Source organism: Camellia sinensis, unplaced genomic scaffold (assembly GCF_055761805.1).
Source record: "Camellia sinensis isolate YWXY unplaced genomic scaffold, ASM5576180v1 Unanchor1, whole genome shotgun sequence".
In the NCBI taxonomy this organism is placed as follows: domain Eukaryota; kingdom Viridiplantae; phylum Streptophyta; class Magnoliopsida; order Ericales; family Theaceae; genus Camellia; species Camellia sinensis.
Genome location: NW_028128987.1, coordinates 10972689 through 10987254, shown reverse-complemented (window position 1 = coordinate 10987254; position 14566 = coordinate 10972689). Strand labels below are relative to the sequence as shown.

The following is a 14566-nucleotide window of genomic DNA, read 5'->3' as shown; positions in this document are numbered from 1 at the left end:
TCTTACTTATATAGCTATATGCATTGGGGCTATTGTTGCCATGGTTAAATTTCCTCGTCCAATATAAACATGCTATATTTCCCCGATACAGTCATGAAATCAATATGCGGAAATTTTCCTATCAAAACTTTCAAACATAGAGGCTTGGATTGAAAAAGATTGCTGCATGATATACACAAACACAATAAGTGGTTGTTCTTCACCACATAAGAAATTTGTTGAGAGCAACAACATACTTGAGACTGACAATTATTCGTTAGGGGTACAAAAAATGTTTTCTAACTAGATCCATCCCCACGCTTATATTTCATATTACAAAAATATGAGTAATTCACTTCGTATTCTCGTAGACCGGGTAGAAATGCCACGTGGCTATGAATTGTAGAACAAAAACTAATCGAATTGCTTCCTTATTTACTATTTTTCTTCTTCCCTCCCATAAATGAAAATAAAGGATATAAAAAGCTTTAAAAAATCATTTTTCTTCAGCACAAACATCATATTTAGGGGCAAAAAAAAAAAAACAAAAGAAAAAAGCCATAATTTGGACACAACGGAATGCAGATGTTCAAGTTAGAATGGAAACAGTCAGCAAAATCAAGCATTTTAAACAATGGAAAATTGATAGAAGCATTATATAAATAATGTGTATCTATATCGCTATAACATTGATAGAAGGATGGGAAAATTGTCAGTTTTATTCAGTATTCCTGAACTAAATGGAAAAAAGAACAGAAAAGAAAAAAATAATTTCTGAATCTGGTTATAGTATTTTTTTGGCTCTAAAAAATGGAAAAAAAAAACAATAAAAATACATTTTTTTGCTCTCGTTTTATAACATTTTTCACAATAAACAAACTGAGATTCAAGTCTCACTTGAGGAAAAACAAACGTTTATGATCAATTTGATCACATAAGGAGCTAAACAAGTTCTCAGATCAAGATAGAGATTGAAAATAGATAGAAACATTTCATATGAGAAAAGAGTTGCAAATAATTGAAAACCTAGATTTCCTAAGTCAGATAGAGAGAAGCAGAGGCAGTAGAGGAGGTTGAGGATTGCAAATTTACTTCTATTCTCACAAAACACCGATGAAATCACCTAATTTGCAATGAAATCACCTGAAATTCAACAAATTGACAAGTATATTACAAGCTTGAGAACTCAAGAAAACGAGAGAGAGAGAGACAGCGAGACAGAGAGATAGAGATTGAGAGGGAGATTGAGGGACAGAGAAAGAGAGCGAGATTGAAAGAGCGATTCATACCGATGGAGTTCTTCAGACGACAATGGCGAGCGGAAGAGCGAGAGAGCAGAGCTATGCATGTCTGTATTGTGAGAGAGAGAGAGAGAGAACAATCCGTGTTTTAATTTTTCTAAAACTAGGGCAAATATAAGGAAGGAAAACGGGTAAAAAAGGAATAAATTGGTTATTTGCGACGGCTGATCAAGTGGTCGCAAATTATATAGTAGCAAAAGGTCCTTTTTCTAGTAGTGATGCTAACTTTTTTTTGGAACAAGCTGCCCTTAGGGTTGGTTTGGGAAGCGGGTTGACTTTTTAATTTTTTTGGCTATTTTAGCCTGGGCTAAAAAACTTGGTTTGGGAAGGATTTTTTGACTTTTTTTTGTGAGAGAAGAGTGTAATGATTATGGGTTGGATGTGATGTTTTGTTTGTTGTGACTAAAATAACCTATTTCGTTTTTTGTGGCTATTTTAGCCACAAACCATCTTGCCAAACGAATTAGTTTCATTATTCCACCATCTCTTATTGTCATTGTCATTTTCGGCCACCACTTTCGATCGTCGGCCACCACCTTCGATTGCCAATGACAATTTTCCACTGTTAGTAGCTAGTGACATTTTTTTAGCGACTGTCCAGTGAAGTGAAATTCCATTGAGTCAGTGAATTTTTCTAACCACTTACTTAGTCAATGAATTTTTTTGATTATCTTAATGAAAATTCACTGAGTTAGTGAAATTTCATTGACTTCAATCTAGTCAAATCGAACGAGGTCAAAGAAATTTCATTGACCTTTGTCTAAGAAATTTTACTGACTTTTAGTCTAGGTCAATGAAATTTTTCTAGGTCAGTGAAATTTCTCTGACCATTGACTTGCATAATTTCATGTATTTTATCCAAGAAAAGCAATAAAATAGATCTTTTGATATGCTTTTTCACCAAAAATTAGTTCCAAATCACCTAAGTCACTATCTACTCTTGCCAAACACTAATTGTTTTCATTCAGAGTGTTGGTATCTAACAGTCCAATGACATGGTTAGATCGAATGATAAGCCATCTTATTGGTTCTCACAAGTGGATTCGGTGAAAGCGTTGCTAGAGATTAGAGGGAAGAAAACTGTGTGTTTAAAGAGACAGAGAGAGACAGAGAGACACAGAGAGATAAATGATATAGAGAACAACAATGGAGGTGACAGATACGATTGAGGTGATGGTGGCAGTGGCGTTGTCAAACTTTGGTATATACAATGATCGTTGATGGTAGAAAGCGAGAGATAGAATGCTAGAGAGAGGCACAAAGAGATATGATAGAACGAGTTCTAGGGTTTTTTTAATGTTTGTAACGATAGTTTGGTCCATTTATGTGATTTTTTTTTCCATTATTCTTCTACAATTTGCAATCGTAGGGGCTTTAACTGGTAAGCAAATTGTTGATAATCTTAAACTCTTACACAAACTTATAGAGGGATATCTCTTTAATTTTCTCATAAAATTTAACATAAATAATATAGTACATATGATAATTTTAAATGATAATAAATTATAACATAATAACCAATCCCCCCCCCCCAAAAAAAAAAAAACTACAAACACTATATTATAATTTTAAATGAAATTAAATTATAACATAATAACCAATCCAAAAAAAAAAAAACTACAAACATTCGCTTTGATAATACAAATAATGATTAAATTGGAGAGAAAATTAAAGAATTTGAATTAAAAAGTGATTCTAATTATTTAATTTATTTTTTTAATTCGTTTTGTAATTAAAGATATGTAGAAATTGAAGTTGTATAAAAAGTTATTTTTAAAATTTGAAAAGAATGTCTGTTAAAAATTAAAAGCCAAATTTTTAAAATAAGAAAAAAAAAAACGAATAAAATAACAAAATGAAAATTTTAAAATACAAAGAAATGAATAAAAAGAAACAACAAAAAGAATTAGTGGGGTTAGTTCGTTTAACCAGAACTTCTGCAACTTTAGGTGAATGTTTTGAATCTTCCAATTTAAGTGTGTGTTTTATTCAGGAATGGAGCGAGGATTTAAAATATATTGGATCAAAAATATTTAATGTAAACAAATATACTTATATACAAAAAAATTTGGTATTTTCAAATCCTGTTTGATTTTGAGTTTTCAAAAATAATTTTTGAAATTTTGAAGTTTTTGTTCTCATGTTTTGTTGTTTTTAGTGAATGTTTTTCATATTTAGTTAAATTAATTTTTAAATGCATTTAATCTAAATATACTTAAAAAATAAAATATTTGTAAAGAAATATAAAAGAAATTCAACAAATACAAAAAATATATTAAAATATCTGAATTTGTATCTAGTGCTTTTTAAAAGATATAAAATGGTATAAAATGGCTTAAACTAAATTTGTGTTTAAGCATATCTAGACTATTATTATTGTTATTATTTTTTATTGAAAAAACATGAGAATTAATTCATTACATATCCGGCAATAAGTCGTCTAATAACGTATATCGAAATACATAATAGGTTTCAAAAGGGATAAAGATAACCTTCACATAGGGCGAATACGAGTCTCCAAATAGGGAAAAAATAAACTTGCATGTAGAGAGAAGAAAACCTCTATGAAAGGAGGTGTGGGGAAATATTTTTGAGTTGTTCACGTGGCCTAGGTGTTTAGCTAAGGTGCCACATGGGTGATTCTGATTGGCCAAGGTGTGGTTAGACCACATCTAAATCTGAGATGTTTAAATGAGAGACTAGAGTCCTAGATGATAACAAACTCTCTGTTTGGATAGGTCAGGATTCTTGAGAGAGTTAATCCTATTCCAAATTGGAGAAGTGCTTGATAAGTGATACCGTACAAACGATAAGAGTCCTATGAGGTGAGACTTCTAGAGGACAAGGGCACTGATAATTATAAAAGGAAGGCACCCTCATGAGTTTAAGGTATGCTTTACTGGATAAGTTATTTGTTTACTTGAGCCGAGATATTTGTGAGATTGTTTGAGTGACTTGATCGTCGAAGTGCCCTTAGGTGGACGAGCCACAGGTCTTGTTGTCTTCTTGTGTGCAAGTGTTGAGTTTCTCTATCTTTGCATATGCTCTACAACTTAATTCCCGAGATCTCGGTGAAGAGATTTGATTTGGTTATGAGGTCAAAATTCAACACCCACAATTTGGCGTTGTTTGTGGGAATTTAGTTGAAATAAATAGCCAAAATCGTGCAAGATCAACGTGTCGGCGACGACAAGTTATGATCTTAGTCGGAGAAGTATCCTCCAACATGTTGTGCAGTCAACATGTTGGGAGGTCAGAAGATATACATCCCATCACTTCGGTATAGCCCAGATAATAGAACCTGAGTGGTTCTTCTAACGAGGCTTGAAAAGGCAATGGAGGTCGATGAGCTCGGTGAATGGTTCATTGTCGGGACGGAGAGAGTAGTTCCTTCACGATGTTTAGTCACCACCATATCACTGCAATCGATTTCATCATTGGCACTCTAATTCCTTCATAATTTCTTTATCAAATTCTTCTTCAATGGAGTTGTCTTTAATGGAGGTTGAGGTGTTCACTGTGTGGAACTGAAATAGGGGTCAACTATTAATCTACAATTTTGAACATGTGTGTGAAAATATGGTTTAGGTAGTTTGTGTACCTGGATATGAGTTAAGGGTATGATTGAGATATTTGGTGTGTGGAATAAGAACAATAACTAATAATCAAATTACTAAGTGTGTACTGAGAAATGATGTGCATAGAGATAATTAGGTGTGTGAAAATATAATTTCCCATTAGAGTCCTAGATGATGAAAGACTCTTAGTTTGGATAGGTCAGGACTCTTGAGAGAGTTGATCCTATTTAAAATTGAAGAAGTCCTTGATAAGGGATATCCTAGAAAGGATAAAAGCCCTCTGAAGTGAGACTTCTAGAGGACGAGGGTACTGATGATTATAATAGGAAGACACCATCATGGGTCTAAGGTATATTTTACTTGAGAAGTTATTTGTTTATTTGAGCCGAGATATTTGTGAGATTGTTTGACTGACTTGATCATCAGAGTGCCTTCGGGTGAACGAGCTACTGGTTTTATTGTCTTTTTGTGTGTAGGTGATGGACTTCTTTATTATTGCACATGCTTTACAACTCAACTCAATTCCCAGGATCTTGGTGAAGAGATCCGATTTGGTTTTGAGGTCAAAATTCAACACTCACAGGAGGAAATCTCTACATAGAGAGGCATTATTGCAATACAAAAAAAAAAAAAAAACCCAAAAAAACTAAATTTGTATCGATAATTTGAACTGTTTAATGTATAGAACTCGTCAATTATTTCATTATTGTAAAAAATCACGTTAATTGGATATCGATAGTCTCTTGATTAGATCACATTTGTGTCAACGATAAATATGGTTTTTAAAATAAATTGCTTATACGAATCTAAACTAATTTAATTAAATGATTATCGATATCCGATTAATATGCTTTTATTTATTTATTTATAGAAATGGAGTATTTGGCAAACCCTGCATATTGAATATTTTGGATTATCGATGCGAGTTTCGTGATAGACTTGTAGAGATCTAATAGTACCCTCCAATCTCTCAATTAATATATCTTGTGTATTATTAAGTTTTCTATTTCTATTAGGTTGGGTTTAGGGTTTCTTTTATTGAAAATGGATGTTAAGATGCATTGTGGGAGGCATCATTCACTCAGCCTTTTTTTAATATAGAATTGTGTTTTTATGGAATTCTAGTTTTCTTTACTAAAGCTAGGGTTGTAGGATTATTTGTAAGTATGTTATGATTCAATTATAGTTTTTATTGTTAGATTATATTGATTGATTGATTTAAATATTTTTGAGTAAATGTTTTGTTCTATCAGCTTACTTGGCTCTATTTTTTCAAAAATACTTTTCAGAAAATTATACTTTCTTATTTTCCGTATTTTTTTTTGTTTTTACTGAATTTTTTAAATATTTTAAGCAATTTTTTTTTAAAACTTTTTAGACACACCTAATATAAATATACCTAAAAAGTAAAAAAATAGTAAAGAAAATGTTTTAAAAATTCATTAAATACCAAAAATATATAAAAAAAAAGAATTCAGTGTATTTTTTGTATTTCTATGTATTTATTAATTTTTAAAAATATTTTTTCACAATTTTTTACTTTTTATATACATCTAAGTAAGGTGCATCTAAAAAAGTAAAAAAAGTGTTTAAAATTTTAAAAATATTCACTAAAAACAAAAAAACACGAAAATAAAAAAACTCAGTTTTAAAAAAATTTAATTCAGAAAACTCAAACCAAACATACTGATTTGTTTTATTGTAGATTTCGGGTACGATAAAAGCTTAGAATTCTTTACAAATCAAATAACTACATTTTTATAGTGTAATAAATCAATCAAAATAATAAATCTTTTGAGGTATTATTTATTCAAAATAATTATTTCATCTTCCGATTGGAAATACCCTTTGTGCAATTTTCAATTGAATTATACAAATTGAATCTAAAATATTTTATAAATAAAACATTGGTGGTGAATCCTTAATGCCTTAGTGCCTTCACATTATTGTTACTTCAAAATATTTTTAATCAATTATTTTCTCAAATCATTCAAATCTTTGTCAATTAATTTAATTTAATTTAAAAATTCAAAACCAACAAAAGTAATTTATCATGAATTGTATATATATATAACAATTATGTTTGTGAATAAAATATATATATATATATATATACATTTTGGGGAAAGTACCAATAAATCTCATTTCCATATCTTACTAACCAATAAGTTATTTAAATAATCTAATGAACCTAATAGTCCCATCTACGTAGAAATGACAGATAACCCTACATTTTACGTCTAGAATGTTGGTTGATACCCATAAATAACCGAAATATTTAATTACACGTTTACTCAAAGTTTACTAAAGGGTTTTGTACTCTTTTTTGGAATGTTTGGTGAATTTCACAAATTAAGTCATTCCAAAATAAGAAGATTCTCATATTAGCTTCATCTTATTTTGAATACCCAAAACCCACTCCAATTTCTCTCAATATGGTAATGTGAGAGCATCTCCAATTATTTACCAAATTTTTCATCAAATTTGAGTTAAAAAAGACCCATTTTCTCATTTTGATACAGACTACTCCAATGGTGGGCATCAAAACAAGGGTCGACCAGTAAGGCATATTTTTTTTTTTTTTTTTTTTTTTACCTGTTTGAACCTTTTGACCTGTTTGAACCAAAATTTTTGCAAGGAACTGGTGGACCGGTTGGTCAACCGGCCGGTCAACCGACTGGTCGACCAGTTGGTCTCCCCAACGGTCACGCACAGTGAAATGGTGAAAGATGCTGCCTGTTCTCACTTTGATGAATTTTTTGGTGAATTCTCAATTTGATACCGATTTAGTGCAACCGTTGGAGCACTAAACAGTGACTTTTTCATCAAAATTCAAATTTGATGTCAAGTTTGGTGAACCGTTGGAGATGGTCTGACAATGTGACATTATTCTGATGTGTATGTTATTGTCTTATTAAATTTTAACCAAATGTGTTATTTTTTTGTAAAATATGGCAATGTGACATTATTCTAATATGTACACTTAAAGTTTTACTATTGTTTTATTAAATTTTTATCAAATGTATCATTCTTAAAATGTGACAATGAGACTTGATTCTAATGTGTCTACTGTTGTCTTATTAATTTTTTTTTTTTCAAATGTCTCATTCTTTTTAAAATGTGACAATGAGACATTTATTTATTAGTGTCTTATTAAATTTTTGACAAATGTGTCATTATTAAAATGTGACAATAATATATCATTTTAATTTGTGCACAATCATGCTATTACGTTTCCAAATGTTAATATATTTTATTTGAAAAATTTTAATGTGAAATAAGATTTATAAGTTGATAAGTATATTTATGAAAAATGATCCACAAGTTAATAAAAATAGATTTTAATGTACAATGTGGCAATGTATATATGAAATCAAACTGACAGCACATACTAAATGGATTACAACCACACGCAGAAACATGAAAATGGGCGGAGCGCGTTTAGTAACGTTTACGTTTTTGGTTTATGTTTATAAAATTTTTATAAATTGGTTTTAATTTATTTTTAGAAAAACATAAATTACAAACGCGTTTAGTTTGAATAAAATATTTGAAAATTTTTTAAAACATAAAATAAAAAATATTTTTGTTCAGGTTTAAAATATTTATATTTATTTTTTGTTATGTATGACAATAGTATCATATATATTATAATTGAAAAAAAATTAATTAAAAAACATTAATTAAAAAAAAAAATTAATTGGGAAAAAAATTAATTGAAAAAAAAATATTCAAAAAAAATTATTTGAAAGGCGAACCAAAAAAACTGTGCGCAAATATTAACATTCCAACTACGCATGGAATGTATGCCATGTGGATTTGATGTGCAAACCCATTGTGATGGAACCAGTGTTCATGTGCATTTGAACATATCCCAACTATTTTAGCAGAGGCGGCTATAGGTGCCACAGGAGGAATCTTATAATTGCCACCTCCCAATCAGACGAATCCAAAGGAGCCCAAACAAATCTTCAACTATAACTTATTATTTAAATCATCTTTAAAAACTCTAGCTATTATCTACTAATCTTCAAGTCATTACAAAACTTGTCAAATTATACTATGGCATTTTTCTTATGCACATTATGATGAAGACTTATATATTGTTTTTTTTTGGATATTTCTGTTCCTTCACATAGGAATTTGCGATGTGAATTAGAGAGGAAGACAAGAAAATTAAAAAATTAGGGACAAAAAGCTGGACGAAGCGAGAGAGAGAGAGAGAGAGAGAGAGAGAGAAGCCAAGCTTTGAATTGATAAAATGTATATAAAGAGGTCCACTCAATATTGGTTATGTGCACAAGGCATCACCCACTTCTCAAGCATTTGGCCTCTACACCATCTACTATAGATTATGGTGAGCCTTACTTCATCTAATTCTCTTTCTGCTAAGAACACAAATATATAAGAGTTTTAAAAATTAAATTTTTTTTTTGTAAAAATATAAATTTTGTTGCAAAAAATATTTAGAGACTAATTTCAGTTGTCGCGATAATAATCACTAAAAGGTCATCCTGAAAAGTCAAAAAAGAAACTTTTAGGGGCAATTTTGAAAATATTGCTAATAAATGCACTTTAAGGGACAAAATAACTTGGTCCCAAAAAGGTTTACTTTTGTGACAAAACATTTGGTCTCAAAAGGTTAGTAATTTATCACTAAATGTCTAATTTTGTAGCTAAAAATAAAATAATAGCACTTTTGGTGACAAAAATATTTTGTCCCTAAAAAGTGATTTTGTCCCTAAATTTGTCTCTAAAACCTTAATTTCTTGTAGTGTACACACAAACTAGAGTTTACAGAATTTGTTGGTAGGATTCTCTTTTGAGAAATCTTATCTGTCTTTATACATGTTGTGTATGGTTCTATGACTGATTTGATTTTGCGATACGTGTTTCTTGACTTATTCTTCTCTCATTCATTTTTTGCTATGAACACAAAAATCAAACAAGTAGTACATTGGAATGGATAGGATGTTAAATGAGACGTTAGTGGGAACCATCCATATCCATTGTGTTTGATTCTGTGATTGATTTATGTATTCCTAAACTCATTCGTTTTTCAATTGTTGTTCTTCTATTGATGAACACAGGAAGGCAAGGAGGAAGGCAAGCATGCTGACGAGTCATTGTACTCATGGAGCCAGAAAAAAGGAGGATTCAAGGCTTGCCTATTTGTTTATGGTAAGAAAGATTGTTTGAAGAAAATTGTTTTTGACTTGATTACTATTAATACATATATAAAACTAATTACTTTGTTTTTTTTTTCCCCTGAAGCATTGTCGACCTTGGACAGTGTTGGATCCGTTGCCAACATGTCCATTTTTGTTCTTTACTTCAAGAATGTGATGCGATTCGATCTGTCTCAGTCTGCAAATACTTTCACAAACTACATGGGTTCAGCTTTTTTGCTTACTGTCGTGGGAGGTTTCATCTCGGACACTTACTTGAGCAGACTCACCACATGTTTGAGCTTTGGACTACTTCAAATTCTGGTAAATAGTGAAATTTCACACCCATGAATCTAACCGCCAGCTCGTGCACTGGGCTACCTACTTTTTTTTTTTTTTAAAAAAAAGAAAAAATCTCAAAATTTAGTGCTCCTAATGATTAGATATTGCACGTTCTTCTCTTTGGTTGGTCCTTGATTATTAGCTCAATTGATTCATTCATGTTTGATTTGCAGGCATTGACAATGATCACGATCCAAGCCTTCTCGAAGAAATTACATCCTGAAGCTTCTTGTGGGAAGTCTACTTGTGTGAGAGGTGGTGAAGCACTCATGTTTTATAGCTCCCTCTGTTTGTTAGCATTGGGAGGAGGTGGAGTTAGGGGGTCCCTTGCACCACTTGGGGCTGATCAATTTGACCCAAAGGATAAAAAAGGAGCTAAGGGTCTTGCAACTTATTTCAATTGGTTATTCCTGAGTATAACCACAGGAGCAATTGTGGGAGTTACTGCTGTTGTGTGGGTTAGCATGAACAAAGATTGGTCATGGGGTTTTTTAATTGGCACAATTACTTCCTCTCTTGGTTTTATTGCTCTTGCCATGGGAAAGCCTTTCTACATTACTCGACCTCGAAGGACCAGTCCTATTACGAGGGTGGCACAGGTCTCTCTCTCTCTCGCTCTCTCTCTCTCTCTCTCTCTCTCTCTCTCTATGTATGTATGTATGTATATGACGTTGAAAAATTCTAGGTACAAGGAAATAGAACACATACAGTTTACAGAAAATGCATTGTCATTGAGAGTCTACTAAATACACTTTATGTGCCCTTTTCTATGTTCTAATTATGTGTAGTATTTCTTATACAACATTGTTAAGAAATTATTATTTTTACTTGTGTGGCAGGTTATTGTGGTTGCAATTAAGAATAGAAGGTTAACACTACCAAAAAATCCTGAAGAACTGTATGAAATTAATGATAAAGTAAGAGACCCTTCAGAAGAAAAGGTTCTACATACTAACCAGTTCAGGTAAGAACTCCCCTAAAAGGAAAGGTATTTGTAGTACTACAAACTCTTTGCACAATTGGTAAAACATACCATTAAAGTCATTTTCATTGGCACCAAGGATCCTCTAGAGTGAAATTTTCCTAAAGTTTCCTAGAGTGCTATATTGTGTGGTTGAGATTTACTGGCAAGTCACATCAGAAAAAACTGATGTGACTTGCCAGTAAATCTCAACCATACACTGTAGCACTTTAGGAAACTTTAGAGAAAAATCACTCTAGAAGATCCTTGCTCTTTCACTGGGGGTGAAACCTATGAAGCACGGATATGGGTACGAGTACTGGTACTGGTACGAAACAGGTACATCGATATGGTAAAATTCAAAAAAAAAAAAGAAAAGATATGGGTATGGCTTGATACGTTTGAAAGAAAATATTTATTTTTAATTTGGAATACAAAAATTGATTAAATGGTTTAATTTCAACCTATAATTAACATTTAATGCCAAAAGTAAAAGTATAAACCAAAATTAAATGTTATTATGTTAAATAACTTACAAACCATAACTTAATTTTAAAATCATATTAAGCATAAAACTAAAAATAAAAAAGAAGTTTTGTGAAATGAATTTTATTTCTGTAGTAGAAAAAAATATTGTTTCGATTGAGGTACGGTACAACTTGAATATATACTAGGTACGTATAGGTACGTCAAAAATTAAGAATTTTTTTTTTTGAATACGTGTTTCATATATCTGGTACGTATGCAGAAATACCTTACGCCAGTAAATATTCGGTACGGGTACGACATATTTGTTGAAGAATTCATGCTTCATAGTGTGAAACTCAGCGGGATCGGATGGGTTGAGAAGTTGTCCAAGCCTAATTTGAATTGTGCTAAGAATTGCCCATGTCTTCCCAAGCCTAGTTTGCAACCCGAAATTGTTTGCTCAAACCCAACTTGAGTTAGGCTTGAATTGCTCGAGTTGCTGGACTTGCCTACAAATTTCAGATTGGGGTTTGGGTTGCTCAGGTTGTTTGGTGTCTCTGCCAAAGAACACCCTAAATTTAATTTGGGCTTATGAATTTTTGCCAAGCTTGCTTCGAATTCAAACATATGTTGCTCCAGCCCTAAAATTGTTTGGGCTGGGCTCGAGTTGGGCCCACCTAAGTTGCACCCTTAATTTTCATAGGTGCTTATTTGGATGGCATAGTTTGATGGTCATTCCTCACCATGGTAGTAATATCATATTGGGGAAAATTATCTGCATTAAAATCTAGCAAACTCTGCCTATTTGGCAACAAGTTATCTGTTTCCTAAAAATGGAATGTTTTCAGAAAACTTGTTCGACAAACCGCACTAAAACTTCCAATTTTGTGTTCACATCCAAGATTAGCAGACCTCCATTAACTGTCTTCTTTTAAGTTTATGAATCATAGATGCACCATTTTTTTAATATTTGGTTATGCTTTCTAGTGATGTTAAAAACAACCATGGTTGCGTAACCGATTATTGTTGTTAAAATCAGGTCACTAGACAAGGCTGCCATTCTTCCAGATGGTAAGAATCCAGATCCATGGAAAGTATGCACTGTGACACAAATTGAAGAAGTGAAGATACTAACAAGAATGTTTCCCATTTTAGCAAGTACAATCATAATGAACACATGCTTGTCCCAATTGCAAACATTCTCAGTAATCCAAGGCTACTACATGGATCCACAATTAGGTTCTTTAAAGGTTCCTACAGCCTCAATACCAGTAATTCCTCTAGTTTTTATGTCCATTCTAATTCCTGTCTACGAGTTCCTTGTGGTCCCATTTGCAAGGAAGATCACTGGGCATCCAGCTGGCATCACTCAACTTCAACGCGTTGGAGTTGGGCTTGTTCTCTCCGTCATTTCAATGGGTATAGCTGGCATTATTGAAGTGAAGAGAAGGGATCAATTCTTCAAAAACCCGAGGAAGCCCATTAGTCTCTTCTGGCTTTCATTCCAATATGGTATTTTTGGAATTGCAGATATGTTTACTATGGTTGGATTGTTGGAGTTTTTCTATAAGGAAGCTCCATCAGGAATGAAATCAATGTCCACTTCTTTTGCACCACTATCGCTCTCTTTTGGCTTCTTCTTAAGCACTGTTTTTGTTGACATTGTAAACTCCATCACCCAAAGTGCTACTCCAAGCAAAAAAGGGTGGTTGAAAGGGCAGACCTTGAATGACAGTAAACTAAATCTGTTTTATTGGTTCCTAGCTATCCTTAGTTGCATAAATTTTGGAAACTATCTCTTTTGGGCTTCATGGTACAATTATAAAGACAATAATACTACAGAATCCCAAATGGAAACGAAGGCTTTGAACGTTTCATCGTGTACTTCCAAAATCGAAGACACCAAGGAGGAATCAAAAGTTCGTGAAGAATTACAAGAGAATAAGGAATCTCAAATGGAAACGAAGGTTTTGAGTGGTTCATCATGTACTTCCAAAGTCGAAGATACTGAGGAATCAAAAGTTTGCGAAGAATTAGAAGAGAACACAGAATCTCAAATGGAAACAAAGGTTTTGAATGGTTCATTGTGTACTTCCAATGTCGAAGACACCAAGTAGGAATCAAAAATTGGTGAACAATTAGAAGAGAATACAGTTGAGAATAATATGTTGGTGAAGAATTAAGGCTTGAATCGAATATTCTCTGTCTCTGTCTCTGTCTCTCTTCTTTCTTTCTTTTAATCTTTTAATTTCCTCCTACTCATACACTAGGGATTTTAATTGTTTGCTGAATGGTGTTTCTGTAATAGCTAGGGACTTTGAATGCATCAATCAATAAGATCAGCTGCTATTTTTTTTTTTTTTTAATAAAAAAAAAGAGTCCAAATAAACTGTTTTTATATATAAACTATATCCAATCGATGGCGTGAACTATGTCCCTTCATATTAGAGATTGTTAGTTGGATATTCTGGCAGATATGACATACACACACAACTAAAAAATTGTAACAAACAGGAGAAGAACAGAGAAGCAAAACAAGGTTGTTTTTATTTATTTATTTCTTTCTTTTAATGATAAGGAAGCTCTCCAAGATAAACAAAAGTTCATTTTTTTTTTTGGTTTTTGATCCAACATGTACATGAAGTATTTATACATAGACATGACTCACTGTTTGGTTTAGTTTTTGACAACTGTTTTTTGTGTTTCTTAACTTGTAGTCAAATTTTTTTCATATTTGTGAAAAAATCTAAAAAAAGTTTACTAAAGACA

At 32.1% G+C, this 14566-nt stretch overlaps 1 protein-coding gene across 1 annotated transcript; it reads left to right on the top strand.

Moving 5' to 3' along the window:
* Positions 1-9954: 9954 nt before the first annotated feature.
* LOC114279424 (protein NRT1/ PTR FAMILY 4.5) lies at positions 9955-14077 on the top strand. Its single transcript, XM_028221662.2, has 5 exons — positions 9955-10039; positions 10133-10350; positions 10542-10967; positions 11208-11332; positions 12837-14077. The coding sequence occupies exons 2-5, from the start codon at positions 10171-10173 to the stop codon at positions 13912-13914; spliced, it is 1809 nt and encodes a 602-aa protein (XP_028077463.2). The 5' UTR covers positions 9955-10039; positions 10133-10170; the 3' UTR covers positions 13915-14077.
* The last annotated feature ends 489 nt before the right edge of the window (positions 14078-14566 follow it).

Bases quoted from the DNA above. Each gene is read 5' to 3' on its own strand.
- LOC114279424 (XM_028221662.2), top strand. From the start codon at position 10,171: ATGTCCATTTTTGTTCTTTACTTCAAGAATGTGATGCGATTCGATCTG. The intron at 10,351-10,541 runs GTAAATAGTGAA...TTTGATTTGCAG, and splicing joins TTGGACTACTTCAAATTCTG to GCATTGACAATGATCACGAT. The intron at 10,968-11,207 runs GTCTCTCTCTCT...CTTGTGTGGCAG, and splicing joins CTATTACGAGGGTGGCACAG to GTTATTGTGGTTGCAATTAA.